The sequence below is a fragment of the Ambystoma mexicanum genome, chromosome 13 (assembly GCF_040938575.1).
Source record: "Ambystoma mexicanum isolate Mex_15411 chromosome 13, UKY_AmexF1_1, whole genome shotgun sequence".
Classification (NCBI taxonomy): Eukaryota; Metazoa; Chordata; class Amphibia; order Caudata; family Ambystomatidae; genus Ambystoma; species Ambystoma mexicanum.
The window spans coordinates 247532872-247557671 of NC_090938.1; the positions used below are offsets into that span (position 1 = coordinate 247532872).

General features: G+C 45.6%; 1 protein-coding gene across 1 annotated transcript in view; it reads right to left on the reverse strand.

Annotated features, from left to right (window-relative positions):
* The window catches only part of LOC138521147 (von Willebrand factor A domain-containing protein 5A-like), a 149827-nt gene extending 130087 nt beyond the window's left edge, over positions 1–19740 (reverse strand). Inside the window, exons 1-2 of the mRNA XM_069633726.1 lie at positions 19504–19740; positions 2097–2137 (exon numbers count right to left, since the gene is read on the reverse strand). Of these exons, the coding sequence (XP_069489827.1) occupies positions 2097–2124 (28 nt within the window). The 5' untranslated portion in view covers positions 2125–2137; positions 19504–19740. The remainder of the gene's footprint in view (positions 1–2096; positions 2138–19503) is intronic.
* Between the last annotated feature and the right edge of the window lie 5060 nt (positions 19741–24800).

The window sequence follows — 24800 nt, forward strand, 5'->3', positions numbered from 1 at the left end:
GTTACATAATGCATACTTACAGTATCACTACTGTAAAACACTGCATTGTCTCCATGTTTTTCAGTAAAGTTTAGGGTTGTGAGCTAAAGCTTATAGTGTCAACTTTATTTCATTTTGTTGGGGAAGATGCATTGTATTGATGAGTTACACATTAGAAAATGTTTGTGATCACGCAGCCACATGCTTTTAATAGCAAACCTAATTCTATGACCTGCTGGTTGCATATATCTGTGCATCTGTGGCTCACCCCATAAGCTGATCCCAAACTCCTTGAAATGCTATCTCATTGCCATGTTGCTTTATACCAGCTAGCCTGAAAGTTGCTGAGTTACTCTACTCAGCAAACTACAACATTCCACTTAGTTTGCCTGTTACGCCATCCACTCTGATTATTACTTGCTTTGCTCTGACATAATGAATACAGAAAAGCTATCTAGATGTTTACACAAAGTAGTGATAAATAGTTCCATCCAGTCTGTGCACCTACAGATCTAGTGCAATACCATACACTGTACTTTGCCTCTAGAGCTCACTTTGCTCTATGATTATGATTGACTTAGATATTAGAACCTGCAGGAGAGAGCTGGCCAATCTGGAGGCCAGAAACGCACACGCAATCTCCAAGTATGCGACTGCATTTCATGCCGGCCCACTGAGTCTCTCCCCAGCCTTCACCTTGTCCTTGGAGACGATGCCCCAAGGCGATTCACCACTGGAGTGCCTCAACTCAACCATCCTGCTCACATCCAAGTCCTGGAAATAGTTATTTCCAATCACAAACATGTGTGTAATTTCTTTCTAAGGGAAGCATGAATTGCACAAAGCCTGCTTCCCTTAAAAACAAGCAAAAAGTATTGGTACCCCATATGGCAGCACTGAATGCTTATACTGATGAATACCGCTTTCGTAGGTGCGCAGGGCTGGAATGCTGTACTTGGGCCTACTTGTCTCAGGCTTGATGGCTGTTAGAGGCCCAGCCCTACCCTGAAAGTGGCATTTAATGCTATATGGAAAACAGTTTATATCAATGAGCGGAAAGGGCCATCTTGCTCCCCTGAAGTTGATAATTACTCCGTCTGCTGGCATACTACGTACTTAGTCTCAGGCTATGACTTTCCACTAACATTGCAAACATTTTGATTTATGAAACATCTGAACTTCCCCTTGCAGGGCAAATTATGGATGAAGCCTACAGTATACGGGCAGGCAACTGCAAATATAAGTACAAAATTGCTTACCAAATAAGTTTGTTTGCTACTCAAGAACATTTTAATTAGCAAATTCCGCTAATCAATTTTTGAAAACTAATGTATACCTTGTAGCTAAGTACAAATAAAAAAAAACAGGGAGGGACAATATTTTTCAGCCATGTATGTTCTGTCTTGTAGCAGCATTGTTGCCGATTTGTGATGGTTGGGCCCTGCGAAGGGGGCCATGATAACAGTTTTATCTACTATTCAATTTATTTACTTAAGACCTTCACCAAGGCACATTTGCAATATAGGAATGTAAATGTTTGGATAGAAGCAAAACACAGTGGCATTATAAAAAAAAAAATTTTTGTGGAGGTGGTTTTTGGCAGGCTGCGATTTCAGAAATCTGAAAGTGCTCAAGCATTAGGGGGCTCTATTTTGTGGTAAGTGGCCACAGCCTAAGCTAATGATCCCTAACCAAAGGGGTGGTCCTCTAACTTGGGCAAATATCATTTACCACATAATAGAGGCTGATTCTAAGGGCAATTAAGCTATTACAGCTCGTGCATATGGGAGAAAAAGAGAATCCTCACCCAATCTTTCAATGATAGACTGTCCAGGTCTCCTTGCTCAGTGACCATTGTGTGCATACTGGCAAAATGAGTGCTCCATCTCTTCTGCTGGACTCCCAGCGCAGGATCCTCAGGTGCGGTCTGATCTTTAGAGATGATCAGATTTCTGTCTCCCTTTTGCTGGACATTGTAGTATGTATTTATATTTTTTATGCTGTGTATCATTTTACTTCTTTTATAAAGTAGTAGCAGTGTAAATATACCTAGGTTAACATTTCCCCATAGTGCTGCCTGGTTGTGTCTGTCTAGTCATACATGCAAAGTGTCCTACCTGGGTGCGCGACATCATCCGAACTCATGGCAGCTACAGACCTGTGCGAGGAAAGGCAAAAGGTTAGATTTTGTTTTGATGAATTCAAATGTTTAACATTTAATTTAAGAGCTACAACAGAGTGATAAAACAACCTGTAAGGAAAGGACAACAAGCCAATTTGTCCCTGAGAATATCGAATCCCAGTGATAACTAACAACACCTTGAGCCTGGACCACATGGTACAGTTCTCCCTCTTGTCTGATATAAAGGTTCCACTGAATCCTCAGCACTTAAGAGTTTATATAGTCCCTCATTGTCACGAGACAGCCGTTTGAGCATTTTTGTACACAGAGCAAGGTCTACGTGTACAGACAAAACCAAAAAGAAGACAGGTAGTGTCAGTGGAAGATAAGTAACTGGGTAGTTTTCAGTGGGTAATGCACAAAGTAATCTACTTTTGGAAGTGGTAAGTCCACCCACTCATTAGTTTTTCAAACCCCCTCCTCAGCGTACCCCCTTTTCGAATATGCTGTATCTGCTGGTGTGCTCATCCCCAGATCCTTTACCAGACCTCACCCCATGCACTATATGCTCCCCCCTACGTAGACCCATACCTCATGTCTGTAAACCAAATTTCACCTTCTGACACCAAAGGCTAGAACACTCTCGGACATGCAGTACACACGCACATTGACTATTAACAGGTGGATTTACCTAACGATGAGTAAAGACAGATGTAAAGAAATGGGAATGGTTTAGTACGGATGGATTAACATGTCGGGAAGTGTTAGTGCATTATGTATGCGTTGTTTCATTTGACATCTCTATAATGAGTACTTAAAACAAGTGTGGTGCCACAATGCCGCTGGCTTCTGAGATCCACAATGTGTATGCCATAATAGTGGATCCTATGTCGTGTGTGAGGGCCCAGATTGTGCTCTTGCAGGATACTGCTACTATTGTTTGCTATTGTAGTTGCAAGAAAGCGTCAATCCATCCTACTGAAAGGATCACAGAAGAGGGGAACCTGTGTGGAAGGTGTGTGGCAGAGGTGTTCCCTATGTAGCAGTAGTTTGGTGTTTGATAGCCAGACATGTGTGGAACTGCGAGTGGGTTGCTGTGGACTATGCATGCACGATTGGCAGGAGGATGAACGGATTGTTCATGTTCATTGGTTATTATGCACATGCACTGGCCTTACTGTAGGCAAGCGATCACCTGATAGAGGCATGTTGCTAAATGGTTTAGCCATTGTTATCCTTGCTGGCCAGGATCCACGTGCCGCCCCATTTTACCAGGTGATGGCAAATGGGCAACCCAGATGTATGGTGCTGAGATGAATAGAAGGAAGTGCATGGTCTCCCCTACGGGGTATACCTGCTGAGCTAGAGGATAGTTTAAGTAACTGTGGAAGTACCTCCAACGGGAGTGAATGAACAAATCTGGAGGATCCAATTACACTTATGAAATACAATGTCAGTGATAATTGCCAACAAATACAGAGACAGGGCAAACTTAAACATTTTAAGTAGGGAGCAACAACACCTCTCTACTCACCCCTCTAACTGTTGGTGTTCCAAAAGGTTCTGTCTTGGGTCTGCCCCCCTTTAAACTCTACACCTCTGCTCTTGAGGCATTAATCTCCTCCTTTGGGGTCTAGTACCAACTCTTGGTGGATGACACCCAAATCTTCTTCTCTTTCTCTAAACTCTCCTCTGATCTCTCTATCAAAATGTCCAACTGTCTCTCTGCCACTAACTATTTGATGGCTTTGCACTCTCTCATGTAACTCTACCAAAACAAAGGTGCTTTTCTTCCCTGCCAAAAGCTCTCTCTCATCTCCTCCCCTGCTTTTCCAGACCCCACCTGACACTCTCCCCTACTCTTCTTCAGCTAGAAACCTCAGCATCATCGATGACCCTTCTCACACCTTCTCTACTGTCATCTCCAAAACTGGAACAGCAGCTCGCCTCAACCATCTAAATGTTAGGAAAATCAGGCACCTCCTTCCTTTCAACATCACCAAGCATCTCTTAACCTCTCTTACCATCTCTAAACTGGACTACTGTCCCAGCATCCTATTTAGTTTCCCCAGCTATGCTTTCTGTCTTCTCGACAAGATCATTAATTTCGCTACCAGGACTCTGCTTGAACTCCCTCACTTCACAACTGCTTCCTCATACCGTCACCAGCCCGCATGGCTGACAATACAAAACACGGCCAGAATAAATTGTTTCTCCTGTTCATAAATCTATCCACGGTAAGGTACCACTGTATCTATTCTCCTCTATCCACATCTACAAGCCTTCTTGTAATCACCACTCTGTCTTTTCTACTACCCTTGTGGTACCTCGCCCTTCCTGTGCTTCTTCTCGCTTTCTGCTCTTTCTGTCTTCTTGCTCCACTTGGATGGAATTCTTTTTCTGCAGACATCCGAGAAACAGTCCACATGGATTTGTTCAAAACCAAACTAAAAGCCTACAGCCTCGCCTCCGAGTTACCCTCATAACCTACCTCTCATCTATCTGCTAGCTAAGATTTTTCCTTTGGCTCTAACCGCCTCTGTCCGTCACTTGCTCTGCCTCCACTCTAGCACTTCACCCAGAATGGGCACATCCCGAGCACAGCTGGCCATACCTGCCAACCTGCACTTAAAAATGCCCAATGTCGGTTGTCCTTAATCTATGTATGTCCACTTATGTATTGTCCCCGGTGACTGCTCCATTTACTCCTCTCCACAACTGGTCAGACTGCCGCTCAAACTCCACCTTTTGTAAGAAGATCACTGCTTCCCATCAAATCTGATTTCTTATCTATTGTACGTTCTTTTGTGATCAAAAGAGCATGGTTCTTTCGCCTGTTCATAAATAAATAAATCTCTTCTCCAAACACAAAAAAAACAAAAAATAATGCAATGTTTTAAGTACAGCAACAGTGGAATTGCACATACACACACAACCATTTCTATACATAGGTTCACCCCCAGAACCCCTCTACTCCCTCACTCCAAGTCATGTAAGGTAGGATTCAGTATTACAGCAGGCGGAAACCTACTGGCTGCTTGGCATGAAATATGTTTAATACTAACAGTAGTAGAATCATGCAGTGCCTTTTGTGGTATTGTATTGTATTTATACTTGTAAAGTGCTAACTACGGCCCAAAGACATCTAAGCGCTATGGCAGACAGGAAGGCCCTAAAGAGAGCAGAGAGAAAGCAAATAGCTTTTAAAGATATGTTTAAGAGCTTTGCGGAAACCAAGATGATCAATAGTTTCAAGGAGCTTAACTGGAAGAGCATTCCACAGAGAAGAGGGTGGGGGGTGAGGGGGGGGTGAGGACCGAAAAAGAATGGGATCCAGCCCGAGCTCTGAAGAATCAACAAATGCTCAACAAATTCTGTGAGGCAGAGCGTAGCGACCTGGCGGGAGTATCAAAAAACCATTCAGATTGGAGATTTTCTGAACCAGATTTATGAATCGCAAGATGCACAATACAGAGGATCTTGAATTTGATACAGCTATTCACCGGGAGCCAGTGGAGCTGTTGCAACAGACTACAAGAGTAACAGATTCTGGTGGCACCCAAGGCCAAGTGAGCTGCAGAGTGTTAGAGAAGCTACAGGTGCTGAATCCAAAATGCTGGCTGCCCAAGGTAGATTCAATTGCCGTAATCGAGAGATCCCATAATGGATGCAGTCACTACATTAGTTCGCAGCTCAATCGGAGGAAAAGGCAAAGTTTTCTTCAAGATCTTCAGTTTAGGAAAGCCTGTATTACACACAGACTAAATTTGAGCTTCTCTAGACCCTGATAAGTGGGCTGAGGGCCGGACCTACTCTTAGGAGGATTGTGAATATAATAACAGTAGCAATCCAAACAGTAATAGTATGATAGTGCAAACCAATGAGCAACATGCAGGCATGTTAGGTAGAATTATATGCAGTACCCTTTGGGATCACCACACACAATTAAGACTACAAGTGACAGTACAAATTCACCTTTGGTACAAGCCTGTACTACACAGTTAACGTGGTCGCAGTGGCTGAGCAGCCAGACTTATCTCAAGAGTAAGTGAGCAGTATCAAATAGTTACACAAAAAACAACAATTATTATGATTCAGGCAAACACTGACTCAAGGTTTTCAAGTAAAAGAATATATATTTATTTTACTCTTCAGTTGTATAACATTTCACTATTCTAAGCAGTTTAAAAATCACAATCTTAATACACCACACAACTTCCCTTAAATTCCAGAAAGTTAAACTCACAAAATGAAGTGGGAGCAAAATGGCACTCCAGCAATTTAAAAGGGAGGGAAAGCCAAAGGTTAACAGAAATTGAATCACACTAACAGGTAAGTACTCAGGGCAATTGAACAAGAGAGACTACAGTGATAAAATCAGATAGAAAAGGCTTAGGGCAAAAGTCAATGGGTCAAAAGTCTTTTGCTCAAGATAATACAGTTCAGGGTAGTTTGCGGTAAAGTTTGTGCCACGGATTCCTGACAAGGTTGGCTGGTAGAAAAGTTAGTTCAAAGAGAAGAGAAGGACAAGCCCTTGGATTTGAGAAAGATTTCAGACACTTTCACCACGGTTGAATGGAACGAATAACCAGATCTGCACAGTACCTTAAAACGGAGAGGAAGATGTAGCTGAGCCGGACGTTCCTGGTAGTTCCTACAGGCTCACGGTTCCTGTAATGACTGTCGGACTGACAAGAAGTAGGATGACTGGAGGGTCCTGCACTACCCAGGGAAGAAACCAGCAGCAGATCAAAGCAACGAATAAAAGGTGCGCTCCTTAAAACCAAAGCAGGGTCCGATCTTCCTGGCTATCCGGCCCACTCTAGCTCTGGACAGCGAATTCGACCAGAGGATGGGTCCTGGCATGCAGTTTGGGCGAACTGGTTGGTCCCACCAGCTCAAGGGAAGATGTTTCCTGGAGGATCTTCTCTGTCGTCGGATTCTGAAGATTCGGACCTGCAGCAGGGCTTCACCGGGCGGTTCAGTCGTGGTAGGGGTCCTCTTCCATCAGCTCCTCGTTGGTTCTTTCGTTCCAGTGGCGACTCTGCTCTTCCAGTGCCAGAGACCTGCTTTTTATCCAGTTTTCCCCCAATCATACAGCCTGGCTGTCAATCACACAGCAGGGTGGCTGTCCTGGCAAGGACAGTCACCCAGCCAATCAAACAGGAATGCAACTTGGGTTATCAAGGGAACCCATGGTAGGGGTCCTACCCCTCCCTCACATCCTGCCTACCGAGACTTTCAGGCGCCTTAAGGAGGGCTTCTGTGCAGAAGCCTGCGAAAAGACGATGAACAAAGGGACCAAACCTGGTTTGGTGCGTAGAGTAAAACAAGAGAAAGACATTTACAAAAAGAAATGGTGAATAAACCCAGCCGGAACCATAATAAAATGTATATGGTCAAGCAGGTTTATGTTTGAAGCTAATATAATAGCCTAAAACAATACCATGGTTATTTAAGATATCCGCGGTATAAAAAATAGAGTAGATACCACTGCCACCAGCCAAGTCTTGATGTAAAGGGAGTGAAACAATGCTCCAAGAGACACAGACAAAAAGGGATAAGAATTAACCCTTTCCAATACTCCATGTAAGATGGGGTCTACTGGGTCTGTGGTCTAAAGTGACTATTGTAAAGTTAATGGCAACTTTACCTTTTCTGGGGGACAGTAGTCAGCCTCAGAAAATGGAGTCGGTGGGAAGGCTCAAAGACAACCCTATGTACTGCACTGAAAGTGCTGTGTAACACAGATGAACAAAAATGGTGCTATGGAGTAGATGAGGCTCCAGTGCATGAAAAAGTAGAAATACACTCAGCAAAACACATGTAAGAGTGGGAAAAAGGCTCACACTCTTACAAGGTGAAATAAATAAACCCTAGAAATCCAGCAAAGCTGTTGAGGGACTTATTAGGAAAGGGAAATCAGCCATTTATGAGAATTCTCCATAACAAGGCATCATCCAGCCCAAAAATAAAAGTGTGAACCTTAAATGTAAACATATTACCTGGCTCATGGATCTTCTAAACGCTACTCCTCCACATTGGTAGAGTGTAATTTTCTTCAACATGTTGCTTCTGTGTGTTGAGTGCATCGGGTTTACACACTGAATTTATTAATGAGGATATCCGTGCATTGTCTATAAACAAGTGCATAAACTATAACAGACATCAGGGCAGTCCCGAGCCAGGTACCGTGCAATGTATAGACTGACTGGTGATTGAAGGCTGGTGGAGAATGGAGGGATTATGGTTCAGATACCAGCGACAGGACAAATAGGTCATAAAGACCGTTCTTATGTACTGTAAGGATGGAACTGTAAGGTGAGGGCTGAGGAGAGATGTGGGAATAGGTAGTGGTGGGGGATCCCCTCTAGTTTGAGGAGGTAGAGCCTGAGTGATCCGTCAAAGGAGAGGATAGTTGTACAGTTTCTGATGTCGAGAGGAAGGGATAGGAGGGAAAAGGAGCAGAAGCAAAGAGGGGCACAAGGGGCTTGGTCGACAGAGATTAGGGAGTGAGGAGGACTGCAGGGTGCGCAGGGGTAGCGAAGCGAAAGACCGTGTTTGCTAAGAAGGGCCATTTCATTGGCATGCCTGCTACGGAATGCAGATTGTAATGGGTCCCGAGATTGTTAGCATCCAGGTATGAGCTGTTGAAGGTCTTAAGCAGCGGGAGAGAAGAGAAACTGGCCGATACCTTGCGGGATTGTTAGGGTCAGCTCATGGCTTTTTGATGTTCTGAATGACACTAGCCAACTTTAAGCAGTCTCGAAAGACCCCAAGAGAAAAGGAAAGGTTAAAGAGAGGAGGGATGGAAACAGGCATAAGGTGTCAGCTCTTTGTCCTTTTCGGGGGCTGATGTAGGTCAAATGGTTGGCGAAGAGCAAGATTAAATTCGGCGAAGACCCGGTCAATGGAGGAGCAGGGGAGAGGAGAGAAGCCTTGATTTCAGCTAGTTAAGAGGCTAGGGAGTTAAGGTTAAATGTACATTTCTGGATAGGCAGTGAAGGAGGGGAAGCAAGAGTGGTGTGAAGAGTGATACTAAAGTGGAGGATAGTGTTGTAAGTTGGGGGAGGGAACAATAGTGAGATTCTGGAAATGAGTAGCTAGATGGAGGGGGTAGGTAGATTGTGAAGCAAAGTCAAACAGTAATCAGAGAGGATTAACGGCCAGACAGCACAGTGAACTAAGCATTCACCCCTGATATCTGTGCGCACCCTCCTGTGGCAGGTTTGAATCCCAGCCGGGTAAACTCAGCCTTTCATTCTTCCGAGAAGATATAGAGGGCAGATAGCATAATATAGGAGGCCTCTTGCTCAGTAATAACAAGATACGTCAGAGGGGAGTTGCAGGGTAACAATGGAGGTGCGAGCAGTAGGGAATGCGGAAAAGGTCATGTGCAGCAACGTCAAAATGAGGGTGGCAGCCATGCTACAGCAAGAAGGCGAGAGGCAGATTAGTGGGAGGAATGCAGTGAGACACTAAGTTCGGAAGATCAGCAGTTCTGGGACGCATCCAGCTGGCTGTGACTGGCATGGAGTAGGAAACCAATGGCTGCAGGAAAGCGGGTGCACCCATGGGACACAGAAACAGCATAAGGAGGCAACGATCGAGTGAGAGGGGGAGAAGAAACCACCGGAGACAAGTGTAGAAAGAGCAGGGAAAGAAACGAATGGAGGGGTAGGGCAGGGGGAACCGGTGAAGGTGGCGGCAACCCCTGGCAGGAAGAAGGCAAGGGAGAGATGAAGGACAGGAAGGGAGGGCTCCAGCATTTTACGTATTGCACTGGCATCGTAGAAAGCAATATAGGGAAACCAAGAGCCTGGGGGAATAGGAGATTTAGCCTTACCCTCGTCAGATGGACGGAGGAATAGATAGTTAAGGGGCTTATCAGGCCCGGACAGGCTAGCAGCCTTTCCCGGAAGCCTTCCACGATGGAAATGAGCTGGCTTCGCCTGTTAGCTGTGGAGGGTGGGCGGGGGTCAGGAAGGCTGCAGTCACAACCAATGGAGTGCAGTGAAGGGCACTCCCTCTCCACCCAAGCACAAAGGCCAGTGCTGGATTCAAAAGGATGGCAGCGGCCATCTTAAAACAGCATTGATCTTCATGCTGCAGAATGCAAGTGCCATATGTGCAGCCCCTCACTCCTAGGTGGAATGGGATGAGATTAGAGGGAGGTGGTGTTAGGACAGTTAAGTCCAACTAAGGGCTTAGTAAAACCATTCAACTGAGACAGTACACGACTCCAATCTTTGTGTAAGGCTGTACCACCTGAGTTCATGGTAGCGTAGACAGAGCAGCCAGGCCTATTTTAGGAGGGAGAGAGGGCTGTTAGGAAAGTATATTGAACTTGTAGTACACCAAGGATACAAGAGAAACACTGCCAACCATGGGTATTATACAAAATAAAGGTTTTTTATAATACTCATATAGGCCAAGTTAGGTGTAGGAGTAAGTACTAGTCAGTCATAAAGACTTTTATAAAAACACACAACACTATGCTTGAAGGCACAAAGGCCAAAACATATAACTTTATTTGGAACACCTAACAGGAGTTCTAGGGAAGTCACACCAATAATGACTTTTAGATTACACTAATTCAATGGTAGTAAACCCTAACAACTGTACCATGATGCTTAGCAAGAAATCACATAGTAATATCCACTGGATAATATACTTTGCAGAATAGTGACACACTTATTCTAGGAACAGTAAAAACCTATAACTTATTTTGGGATAACAGTTATACTCAAGGTAATTAAACCCTGTTATGTAATCTTCAATTACTGTTGCTTTTCAGTGCATAGACTAAGCAATAACTTTGTAACTTATTTTTGGAAGGCACACAGCTAACACAAGGTAAGTAAAACCTCTATACTTTAGCAAGGAGCTACCAGCAACCTAAAAGGTAAGTATAACATAAGGAGTCTTGTTCTGTACAGGCTAACAGCAAAAACAAAGAGGTGATGGCTGGAAGGTTTCGAATGAATCTTAACCTCAGGCATTGCTCTGTGCAACCCTCCAGACCATCGTTCTTTGCCTGCCAAGACATTACAGAAGGGGAATGACCATATGCAAATCAGGCTTGGTCCCACCCCAAAAGGGGCAGTCCAGCCCGGACTGCTAGGTCACAATCCTTCTGCACGAGACCACAAGCATTCCCAAACATGTTTCTGCCTTGTTGGGCCTCATCAGTGAGGAGTAGCTTGGGTCTCTAGGCCCAGCAGGCACAGGACCCAAATCTGGGCATACCCGTCCCACTTGGAGTGACAAAGCAAAAACAAAGATGCAGTTCTTCTCGAGTCCAGTGGGTCTTAACAAGCTCTGGGTCGGGGTCATCCATTTCGGGAAGCCCAGGTCGATTGGAAGGAAGGGCTACAACAGGCTACACAGCAGACTCTCCGGTCACTGGAAATCATGTCAGCTGCAAGTTCCTCAGCTTCCTCTTTGGTTTTAGTTCCAGTGGTCGACTACCTCTTCAGCTTCCAGGATCTGACTTTTATGCAGGAACCCAGCCAATCAAACAGCCATGCAACATTCAAACTTGGGGGGTTGGCAATTATTTCAGAGCAGCCAGACTTCCAGTTTGAACGAAGACAAAGGGCTGCAGAGTTTTGGACTCCTCCCTCGCTTCCTGCCTTCACAGACACCCTAGAGCCTTGGCGGGGAATCCAGAGGGTTCCCGCCGAAGTTAAAGTTAACACAAAGGAAATCTCCCACCATGGATGTCAGGGGAAGGAACAAGAAAGGACAAGAAACGCTATAATGGTGAAAAAACAGGTAGGGGCCATTTTGGTAAAATGTGCACCTATCAGTGCCTTTACTAGTGTTATGGAAACAGCCTGCAGTAAAGGTGCGCCAAATTATTAAAAAGGTTCACTGCCACCAGCCATTAAAGGCAAGTTTGTCCCTGTAATATAAATGTTACATTTAAAATGACAAAGGGGATACTTACTATCTCCCCAGCACTCCACATAAGGTGTGGGGTGCTGGTATCACCTAATAAAATGTAAAAGGGATCCAAAGATCCTTTCTATCCTTGGGAACTGTAGATCTCACAAGGATAGCCAGAGAAAGTAAAAAGGGGAGCCCTTTGGGCAACCCAGCAACGATAGGCACTTATTGCCAAAATGTTGTCAAAGAGGATAACTTTTAAAGGACACTATGGAGAGTTTTAAAAATGACACCCATAAAAAGAGTAAAAGATTCTGTGAGTGTGGAAAAAGGTTCCCACTCACCTAGGTATAAGGACAAATAATCCACCAGTAAAGTCAAAACGTTCTGGGGTTGACAGGGGTCAGGAAGATTTATCATTACTATGAAAATCTTACCCAACAAGTGGGAAGCCAGAATGCCTTCTGTCAGTGTGGCGAGGGATGTGAGAGGGATAGGAAGAGGGCGGAGAGCTTAGAAGGTGAGGTGAGAGGGATGACCATGTGGATGAGGTTACTAATGGAGTAGGAGAAAGGTAGTTAAAGGGGGGGGGATCAGTAGTAAATGTAGTAGTAAACACATATCCAGTCTTAAGATTCCATTAAACCTATCATTGGCCTCAGGCGCTTACATTAAATGCAGTATTTTCACTCTTTAGTGGTCGATCTCGTCCGCTATCCCAAAAAAATTAAAAAGAAGATGGGCGAGCTTGACTGGATTAAAAACCTGGACAATGCAGCTAAGGCCAAATCAGTCAGTCATCTTCCGCCTTATCAAAGTAAACTGAACTTGGTTCCAAATTACATGAGTAAGTTCCCCAACAAATCAGCCAGAAATCTCTTTTTGAGAGCACGTCTAAACCTGCTGGAAACCAACGAGATTTTAAATCTAAGAGGACAAAGCAACTCAGACACATGTAGCTTTTGTAAGAATGAAACAAAGGTGGAAACCATTCGCCATCTGCTACTAAATTGCCCAGGAACAAAAGAAATAGGCGAGAAATTCCTGTTACCGCACCTTTCGGCTTCATACACTAAGGAAGAGGAATTGTGGTGGAACCGCTTAATGAGCGGAGAAAGAAACACTTGGACAATTGCCACAACACAGACTCTTAAATGTATTCTTTCTCTGTGAAATCACAGTCAGCCTCCTACACAAATCAAGCCGCTACAGCGATGCTAGCCGGAAAGGTCTTGCAGCAACGCTTTTCCTCTTCTTTTCTCTCTTCTTCTTCCTCTTCGGACTGTCTTCTTGGACTGCCTCTTACACAGACTTTTTCTGATGTACAGTTTCTTCTTCTACAATGTTTGTAAAAATCATTAATTTGATTAAATCAACTAAATAAAAAATAAATAAAAAAATGCAGTATTCCGATTAAATGAACCAACAATCCGAGTTATACTCAAGGTAAGTAAACCCCTATTGATGTAATTTTCAATTACAGTTGCTTTTCTGTTCACAGACTAAGGGAAGCAATACCTCTAACTTATTTTAGGATAATACAAGCTATACGCAACTTAAAGGCAGGTGTAAACCCAAGACTCTTTTTGTGTCTGTCTAAAATAGACCAGGGAAAGCAAAACCCAATGTTACTCCTTACGTATGACTCAAGGTTATTCTAGGTAGGTATAACCTAATGCAGACTTATTCTGGACAGGCTAACAGCAAGTCAGGGTAAGCAGTTGGGGGACACTCATAAACGTATCCTAACAGGAACAGTCAAGTGAAAACAAAAGCAATACTTTTGGGAAGAGGCCTAACCAAATCACAGGTGAGTAATATAACCTTACATCTACTTTCTGTTAGAATGGCAAAACAGTTTCTAAGGAAAGAAAGATGTTACATATACTTTTCAGAGTGGCAAAACATTTCTCTGGTAAGTAATAACCTTACATATACTTTTCAGAATGGCAGAACATTTCTAAGGTAAGTAATAACATTTGTAACTGCTCGCGCTCAGAGTTACAGTTACCAACTAACTTCTTTTGCAAGTAAGTACCTTTAAAACAGGTATTTTCTTTTCTAGGCAAAAGGCACAATCCTTTAAAAGTCTTCCCCTTATTCTTGGAGCATGAGTGTTCTCATTGGCAGAAGGGGGGTCACCAGGGTCTAGTGTCCAACAGGCAGTGTCAGGATAGGCTTCTAAGGAAGACTGTTCAAACAGGTGAGTATTTTACTTTAGAGTTAGTTGAGGGTCCAGGGTCTTCACAGAAGACCTAGGAGGATTCCTGCTGGAATCCTAGGAGGATTCCAGCAGGGGCCTGGGTGCACTGGACGAGAGGTCTCCCAATCACAGTAAACACCCCAAAGCTATACAGAAATCACAAAGGCTTACAGTAGGTAAAAAACCCAGCCAACACAGTACCTCAGCACAGAATAAGATTGTGCAGCAGGAGGACTTCAGGATCTGCAGCCAAAAGCCAAAAACCTGGTTGTTGAATTACTTCAATAAGAAGACAGAAGGCAGGACACTGGAAGGTCTTTTGCAGCAAGGATCACAGGGAAGGCTCTAGACAAGGTTATTCTCATGGCTGGATGCGACTCTGTGGATTTGGTGCCTTTTTCAGGAGCACAGAAGAAGACAGAATATCTCTGGTCAGATTCTCATAGTTTGCAAGGTCCATCACTCTGGTGAGGGGATTTTTCAGACTAGAATCATGTCTCTGGAGATCCAGCAGGATGCCCACGAAGAATCAGAGAGATTCGGAATTCGGGCGACCATGCACCACACAATGGATCGAGGTCCCAGGATATTGGGGTATTGCAGCCCCACAAGGTTGCAGCATGACGAGGGATGGCTCAAAATGCAGGACTTGTTGAGTCTAGTGGGTCTCACAAGACTCTGGGTCGTCATTTTCAGAGTCCCCAGGTCGATTGGAAGGAAGGGCTACTGCAGACTCCGGTTACAAAGCAGGCACTCTCGTAGCTGAAAATCATTTCACCTGCAAATGCTTCATCCTCCTCTTCGGTTTTGGTTCCAGTGGTCGACTACCTCTTCAGCTTCCAGGTTCTGACTTTTATGCAGGAACCCAGCCAATCAAACAGCCTTGCAACATTCAAACTTGGGGGGATGGGGGGTTTGGCAATCCTTTTCGGACAGCCAGCCTCCCAGTTTGAACTGGAATATTGCACTCAGGCTGGAAGACAAATGGCTGCAGAGTTTTGGACTCCTCCCTCGCTTCCTGCCTTTACAGACACTCTGGAGCCTGGGCATGGAGTCCACAGGACTCCTGCCGAAGATAAAAATCACACAAAGGAATTTCCTGCCCTGGAGGTCAGGGGAAGGAACAAGAAAGGAGAAAGAACACTAAAATGGCAAAAAACAAGACAGGGGCCATTCTGGTAAAATGAGCACTCATGGGTGCCCTTAACGGGGCTGTGCAAATAGCCTGCGGTAAAGGTGCACCGAATTAATAAAAAGGCTCACTGCCACCAGCCATTAAAGGTAAGTTTGTCCTTGTAACAAATGTTAAATTTAAAAGGGGACACTCAGTATCTCCCCAGCACTCCAAATAAGGCGAGGGGTCCTGGTCTCACCTAATAAAATGTAAAAGGGATCCAAAGATCCTTTCTACCCCATGGAACTGTAGTTCTCACAAGGTTAGCCAGAGGAAGTTAAAAGGGGAGCCCCTAGGGCAACCCAGCAACAATAGGCACTTATTGCCAAAAAGTTGGCAAAGAGGATAACTTTTAAAAAGACATTATGGAGAGTCTTAAAAATGACACTCATAAAAAGAGTAAAACATTCTGTGAGTGTGGAAAAAGATTCCCAGTCAGATAGGTTTAAGGACAAATAATCCAGCAGTAAAAGCAAAAGGTTCTGTCGTTGACACAGGTCAGGAAGATGAATAATTGCTATGAGAATCTTACCTATCAAGAGGACACAGAGCGTGGGTGTGATGTGTTCTCTGAGTCCAAGGGCTAGCTGATCTCTTTTGGACCCTTTGTAGTTTTCTGAATTGAGAATCAGCATTGCCCAGGTATAGGGAGTTAGCGTACTCTAGGTGGAGAGGACAATAGTCAGGATTGCTGTGACCCTGTAAGGGAAGGAGAGGTAGGGGAAGATGTGTAAATAGCCCGATTTAGACACAGAGTCGATGTGGTGTGAAAGTGTCAGACCTGTGCCCATGGTACATCCCAGGTTCTTTACTGAGTTGGATGTACTGGGAGGAGGGCATAGGGAGGATGGCCACATGGTGGGTTGGAGGAAGAGGGCCATCTTCCCACAGGTCATGATTTTGATTGTCATGGTGGAGGCAGTTAGCTGTCATCCAGTGTTCAATTTCTGGGAGTCAAGAAGCAAGGTTAGAGGTGAGGGGGGCGTTGGAAGAGGTCTTAGGAATCTTGAAGATGATCTGGATGCGTAGTTGTAGCAGGTTAGGCCACGTGAGCAAATAAGAGCAGGGAGGGGGCTCAGGTAGAGGTTAAAGAGCAGGTGGGATAGGGAGGCATCCTGTGGTACTCCATTGGAGACAGGGCACGGGGATGATACCGCGAGGTATGTGGGTAATTTGTGAATGGTTTGTGAGGAAGGAGGATATTCGCATTAATGCTGTGTCCCTGATTCCGAGCAAGTGGAGCCTGCCTGTGAGGGTGTGGTGGTTGATAGTGTCAAAGGCCGCCGAGAGGTCAAGGAGGATAAGTGTGGCACAGCCTTTCGCGTCTGCGTTTTAAAAAAAATAATCCCAGATGGAGACTAGGGATAATTCTGTTCCTATGAGGTGTCTGGAGCCGACTGGGCGAGGTCGAGGAGGAGGTTGGATTCAGTGAAGAGACAAAGCTGGGAGTAGGATGTCTGATCAATATTTTTAGCAATGAAGCAATTGTTTGAGATAGGTCTATAGTTGGCCAGTAGAAGGGGGTCCAGGGAGGGTTTTTTGAGCAGTGGTTTGATGTGTGATGTCTTGAAAGCTGCTGGGAGTTTGCCTGTTGTGAGGGAAGAGCTTATGATAGATCTTGTGATGCTGCCTGCAGAGGTTGAGGAAAGGAGGTCTTTTAGGGGAGTGGGAGTGCAAAGGTCTCTTGGAGATCTGGATGGGCTGCTGCAAGCAACTAGCTTCAGGAATTCCAGTGGCAAGATGGGAGAGAAGGAGGAAAAGATAGGGCAGGCGGAAGGGAGAGTCTGTGAGATCAGGTTTGGCTGCTGGCGAATGTGGCAGGAGTGCTGCTCAGTTAGCACCGATAGTGAGGTTTCTTTCCACTTCTATGCTATGGAAGTGATCCAAGAGGGCGTCGCCATGTACATATTGTGTTTCCCACTATTTTTAAACATAATTACCTGTTTTATATTTCTATTGTGAGAATGTAAAGGTGATTCAACCCTGATTTTACACTTCTGTGTGATATGCACTGTTTTTATCTCTTGATTTGATGATCTGATTTATTGTTTATTATGTGTTGCTTGATGGATTTTTGTACTTGAACTGAACTGAGCGCAAATGATGTTCAGTAGGAAGAGAGTCAAGGTGGTGATGGGCAGGCTGGAAGAAATTGTGCAGCCAATTAGTCATATTACAGTCCTGTTTTTTTTAAAATTTTGGCAGCTGGGACTTGTAGGCCCATAGTTATAATTAGCTCAACTAAACTTCCTTGCTGCACACATTCCACTGATCTCCCACAACCACTGCACTGCAGCCTGCATTAGAATGCAGCCACTCTCTGCCCAAACCACACTGGATGCACACATGAGTGCACCCAAGCACTACATGCTACCCTACTTTCTCCACTGACCTGGATTACGATCCCCAAGGGCGATCAACCCACAGCGCTTTGAGATCATACCAATGGTATATAAGATGCTACACAAATGCCCAATAAAAAAACACAAAACCCAGTATATAAAGCGAGAATTTGTGACATGGGGCGACTTGGCAGCTATTGGTAGATCAAAAAGCTTGTAGAACATGAGGATAGTGGGTTGGGGGGGAAGAGGGTGTTGGGTGTCATCTCCATGGATAAAACTGCTTCTATGTGATCAATCGGCGGGAACAGTGAAACGCTGGTCTTATTAAATGTACATTGTAGTGGACCGACCTAGAGAGAAGCCTGGAGATTTCCCAACCGACGCCTAGAACAAGTTCCACTCCCAGTCTCCTCACCCCCTCACTTCAATTTCTCAGCCCACACATCCCCATAAAGTAAAATCTGTCAATAATCACTTCTGCTATGCAGAGCTCTCGAGTTTCCCGTGGCCATGAGCGAGAAGGCCATCCAGTCCTGTGTGTTCCCCATCTGTAATCTGGGGATGCTTTTTTAAATTTCCCCATTTCAAATTCAGGAAAACTACAACCCCCCCATCCAGCACCCCCTTCCCCCAGCTCCTGAAAAAAGGACAGTGCTGGATGCCCTTCTCAAGCAGGCCCACAGGAAACTTGAGAGATCTGTCATGCCACATTATTGCATGTTCTATGTCAGGTGAAGTATTTTTCAATCCCTATAGAGCAACATGTGCTTAAAATTCACTGTCTACACACCTTCTCCACATTTTCTTGGGCAGAGAAGTCACAAACTCTAGTCAGAGGGATTTGGCTAGCTCACTACATGTGTTTGCATGGTGCAACATGAGGCCACTCTTGATTCTCAGTCGCCGAGGCCTGGATATAAAGCGACCGTCGAGTGGTGGCTGTTTGATCCTTGGCCACAGACATGTTTACAGCTGATTAACAGCAAAATGTTACAATTCTGAGCAATGCGGGCTATCCAAGAACCAAGCACCTAGTCTTGTCCGTGCGAAAAAGAAACATAGGCCATGCCAGCTGTTTTGGCTACTGTGTAGGCATGGGAAAGGCATTTGCCAGGCACTGCGGTAGTGGTATTAACTGGCAATCGATAGTAGCAGCTGCAAAATGGTGCGAGTATCTGGCCATGTAATAGCAGTGCCTGGCAAAGGCCTAATACTTATCCAGAAGCTGCGACTGTTGGCTTTGCCAATGCTTGTTTTAAAAGAACTCAGCTGAAAGACACACATTACGCTTATAGAGAGGCTGAAGGTAGACCTGGTGAAGACATTTGTATTACACACGTAGCGTGTTTACAACTCCAACTAAGTCATTAACTCTTTGAAGACGGCTTTGAAAAAAACACCTTCTGGCACTTCGAGCACAAAGTTTGATGAGAAGGCTTGATACGTTTAGCTCAAAGATGACCCAGTAGGATGTGTTTTAGGCCGGGATGGGCAGGAAGTTGGTGGTAATGGGGAATTTGCATGGCCATCGGCAGTCGAAATTGGTGGGGAAGTAGCCAAACAACATCTACAAGCTGTATGCCCCTCCTCATGCAATTTCTCCCTTCAACAGTTTGAGCGCTAAGGTGGCGCTTTAGCGCTGCTCAATAGCCAAAACTAACTAGAAGAATAAAGGGCAGTTCATGCAGCGGTGTCCACATATCAACCTTTGACCTGCTAACCACACAGGTCTCCATCTCCCTCTTCAAGAAGGGCATTATTACTCCACTGTGCTATATGGGTCCCTTACCGCGCGGGCAGTGCTGTGAAGAAAAGTCTCCGAGGACCTGTCCTCGCTACTGCTGTCCGAGGCGAGGGCGCCAGGAAACGTCCGTCTGCTGTTGAGGAATGTCTGTGCCCACGGATGCTGCTCTTCCAGTTCTCAGTTATAGGGCGTGTCCCAAGACTCTGGTGGTCCTGGCTGTATGGCAGGGCAGGGCTGCTGCTGATAGGCTGCTGCCCTGGTCCAGCCCCGAAGCACTCTGGGAAGTATGCTTGGGTGTGCGTGCGTTTAGCTTGTAATGTATATGCACTGGGGAGTGGCGGGCGAGGTGCCCCCAGGCAGTGGCTGATGTGAAATCCGACCTGATTCCGAAGGAGATAGGCAAGCAAAAACACAGAAACAGACACTCACAAAGAAAGGCACAAATGAATGCTCTGACACACACAGACTCATACACCAGCTTTGACACAAGGCAACACACATAACTCACCCCCTTCTCACATCCCACGGGTCTTGGAAGGTGGAAGCAGAAAGGCTGGGAATGGAAACATACATGTCTGTGGTGTGCCAGGACCTTGTGTGTCTGAGTTGTCTCCTCTTTGTATGTCGGTTCGCTATGTTAGGACCCTGGGGAAAGTGTGCAGTAAAAGTGTGACGAAATGATTACTGCTCTACTGGAGTACAGGGATGAATAGTGACGAAACGTGCCTACTCAGCGGCACACTGCTACTAAACAAGTAGTGATCCCAAACATAAAAAAGGTACAACTGCAGCACGACAGCGATAGCTCTTCACCTCTTTTGGTAATGCGGGCCAAGGGCCGGTGTAACGTCACTTTTTGCTATCTGTCAGAAAATCCTATCGGTAGGAAAATCTGACAGGAATTGTAATGTCATGTTTTGCTACCCGTCAAAAAATCCTACTGACAGCAGGCATTGGGCAACCCACCCAGAGGTAGGAAAAAGTGACGGGTATGTAAATCTGACAGCCTGACCTGTCATTTTCTCCTACCCGTCAGAAAATCCTACCGACAGCAGGAATTGGGCAACCCACTCAGGGGTATGAAAATGTGACGAGGTAGGAAAATCTGACAGCCTGACCGGTCATTTATTCCAACCCTCAGAAAATCCTTCCGGCAGTAGGCATTGGGTAACCCACCCATTTGTTGATGGGTAAAGGAATGACCGTAAGAGCCACGTGTGATGTTTGTCACTCAAGGACCAGCCGCCAAACTCTGTACTGAGCAGAGAGAGACACTGAGCAGACACAGGCACTGATGTAAGTACAAGGACTCCACATCAAATAGATAATGCTGAAATTCAGCACCAAAGTGTGAAAAATTGTTCAGTTTGTTTCAACATTACCAACAGCATTAACGTTGGTGTGGTTCATTCTGTGTGTCCAGTGGGAAAATGTCTGAGCGGAGACCTGCCAGTACAGTAATAATGGGAGCAGACTTGCTGGCCAATAGCTTAGCATTCTACATGAAGCAGCAATACATGTCTTAACCTGTAACTACCACTGACTGAGATTGCTGAATTTGGGTGTTGGCTCCAGGAAAAGCCGGCACACAGCACCCCTTCCCCCACTGCCCCCTCATCCTTATGCCCCATACACGCCCTGGCTGCCGCATATTTGTCCTCCAGGTCCCTCTGTGTCTCCCCCCACAAATCGACTTTGCTTGTCTTTTCCTGTGCCCTGATGCCTCAAGAGTCAACCCTGCTCCAAAACCCTCCTTCCCTAATCCCTGAATCAGTCCTCCCCTTACCCTCCACAATACCCCCCATTTAAGCCCGCTGCCTGCTCCTTTTTCATAATCCCTACCACTGCTTCTCACCCCCTTTGAAGTCAGTAATCCTTCACAAAAAAATTATTTCCGTTATGGTTTGGTCCTTAACGGAAATAATTTCTTTATGAAGTCAGAGTGACTTCAAGAAGAAACAATGGGCATCATTACGGGTTTGGCGGTAACCGTGCCGGTGCTACCAGCAGGTTGCCGCCGGACCCGTAATGATTTACTGGTGCCTGACGCTCTTCCCCCCGTCACCCCCAAACCTAAGGATTAGCTTAACTTGGCTTTGATTAGCGTGTGATGTCTACTTGAGCACAGTTTTGCAAAACACTTAGATAATAAGTATTTCTAGAACACTTGAGAACTTTGCTTCATACGTCAGTAACCTAAATTACTTTGCACCATGTTACGTCCCCCCCCCCGCTAGGTACATGGGATAAGTATTCCACTAATTCAAAAGGTATATTGTCCAGTCGGGTAATTATGTGATTTGCATTGACAGTCACTGTGTGACTAGTTTTCTGGCCAGTTTGGGCCAGCCTGCTGAGCCACTTCGCCATGCAGCTGAAAGTTTCGGCCAGTCTTTTGACCGGGTTGTCAAAAAGATCAGTGCTGTTGAATAGATATTCTTTAACTTGTGCAGTTTGGATCACTTTTGTCAACCTCATCCCGGGAAACCCCTGACAGTGCCACAAAAGGAATGAAACCCAACATGCCACTGTGTACTGACAATATGAAAACAAACGGCCAACCCTTAACCAACCTATTCCAAATTGCCAAGAGTCAAAGGCGCACAGCCCCAACAGAGAACGTGTAGGACCTTTCCTAGTTACTCCTTTTCTAGTTCGTCATTCTTAGTTGCCTGTGGGGTGTGTCAATGCCCCGTGCTACCCGGAGGCCGCATGGCACGTTAACAACACTATGCATACCTAATGCCCCATCCTTTAATCCTTTAATTCTGCATGACACCAATATTGGCAAGTACCTTTTCCACTCTTGGTTAGCCTGGCACATGAAACCACGGAGTCCGCGTGTTGTTATAACCTCACCATGTATGCCTATTGCCCTCTTGCTTAATTATGCCTTGCACCAGTATTGGCAGGTAGCCTGGTGCATGATTATGCAGCTTGGGGCTGCCCGTTCAGAATGTTCCAATTAGGTCTACCCATCTATCTACACATCCTTCTCACTGGAGCTCTGTGACCCCATGCACTTGCACGTTCTCAATGTCAGTGGGCCTAGTAAGATCGTTCCCCCCTGTTCCCCTCCCTTGCCTTGTCATGGAAAAACATGTAAACTTCCCACAAGAGAGGACCCCCGCACCTGTGAACGGTCCTACAAGACCCCAATACACAAGTACTAACACCTCAAAACTGTGATGGAAACCACAAATGCTACTTCCAAACAGTAAACACGCTTCCCCACAGAAACGAGGAGGTAAGCAGACACTGATAGCATATCATAGCATCGTCCATTAACCTCCAGGCAGAAGCAGAAAACACATAGGCACAGTACTGCCACTTCCAGGCAGACTCCGGAAACACATATGCACATTACTGTCAACCCTAGGTGGACTGGCCTATAGGGAACTCTGGAGATTACCCAGTGGGCCTCTGCACCCTGGCCCTCTTTATGTGGCATTCTCACATTGTTCGTAGGAAAAGCCTTGGGCTTGCTGAAAATGAGTCATATGGGGCCACTTTGAAAATTACTTCCAGGGCCTCTTTTAGTTCCCAGTCCACCCCTGCAGTGCCATCTACGAACAGACCAAACGCATTCCATACGCAATAACCGACACTTCCAAATAGATTTGAAAACTTTGAGCGGTCGGAGGCAGTGCTTAGAAACAGATCACCAAACACTAGCTGTCTACGCCCCACAGTATGACGACGAGCTGCAGCCATTTATCTTTTTGCTTTTGCAAGCCGCGCAGGATACCGTACCGTGCAACGCCGTGAGCTTTGGTAGCGCCTTGCAGCTAAGCATCAGTTTGAAGCGCTATACAAAGAAGCCTAAGGGCACATCTTCATGCACAGCTCGGGTGCCGGGTAACATGGTACTGCCATTTGTAATGACCTACTGGTGGCACATGTTCTCTATGCACTGGTTAATAGGTGGTCATGTGTTTCTCGTCAGTGCAGATCCAATTTCTGTGCTCGTGCGTGGGCGCACAAGTCACTGCAAAAGGTCTTGCACATGCAAAATTATTTTGCACTGATGCAAACGGGCAATCTAACCTTTGGTGTTTACGTTTAAAGTTAGGGTTACCAATACCATCCCAGGTACAACTCAATCTCTGCGGACCAGTTCGTTTCCAGCCCCAAGCCTTCCTTTTGCAAACCTTGATAATCTGCTAAATGTCAATGAAGTAAATGAATACCACAACTCCCTGAATGCATTTGGTTCTTACACAAAACCCGGACCTGTCTGCATTTAGTGATCCAATGTATATACCATGCCCTAAACCTCATAAAGGCACACTGGCTTGGCGAACATTCTACAAAACATGATGATGAAAAGTTTCTCCCGTTTCTCATTCCCGAATTTCCCCCCCACTCCACTCATGCTCCGACTGCCCATAACTCACTACGCCCTCTACATTCCAGATGTCTTGATCACCACATCTTGACGCCATTAAACCGCCCCCACCGCCCTACCACAACCTGAATTCCCTGCTGCATGCAACCTGGACCACATGTCTAACTACCGCAACCTGGCTAGGTGCGTTGCCACGGCCATAAACTTCAGGCGCCAAGCAACACCGGTCTGTCAATTAACGTTTCCTTTGGTGCTTTTATAGCCAGCATGTTTCGGTTAGCACTCACAATAATCAGTATAAATTCTAGCACACAGCCGAGTGCGTTTTAACGGTCAAAAGTCCATGCACTCCAGAACGTGCAATGCGACAATATTGCTTCCAGTATAGCGCTCAGGATGAAGCTTTGCAAGTCCCTTATAATACGCTACAATCCAATACAAACAATCCTGGCGGGTACCATAAATACTCTTCGCCAAAGTAGAGTCCCCAAAAAAAAACATTTACCATGTGGCTGTATGTATGCAGGTCTGCCACGTTATGTGTGCCTTATGTCACCACCAAGGCAAGAAGGTAACTTACCTGCAACAACAGCGCTTGGCATTTGTGCCTAGCACAGGTGGCTATGAGGGCAACCAACTAACCCATTCTGTAGCAACGGGGCCTGAGCCACACTGTCGTACATTTGTTTACATTTTCCAGCCGCTTTAAAGACATGTGTCCCACGCTTTTATTTCCCTGCCACGTTCCCGCCCCAGGCCCTCTCCAAATTTATGGCCTGACTTTATGGGCCAAAATCATGGCCCTGCGCGGTCTCACCCTTATCTCCCACTTGGCCCGCCCTACATAACCCAACACTGGCCCCCCAACCCTTACCCCTTGGTATGCAATCTCGCGTTCCCAATCCCCCCCAGGACACACCGAACACCTCGGCCCAACCGTAACTAAAACGTCAACCGCCCCTGCTACACATTCCCTGCACCGCTCAACTTTTCC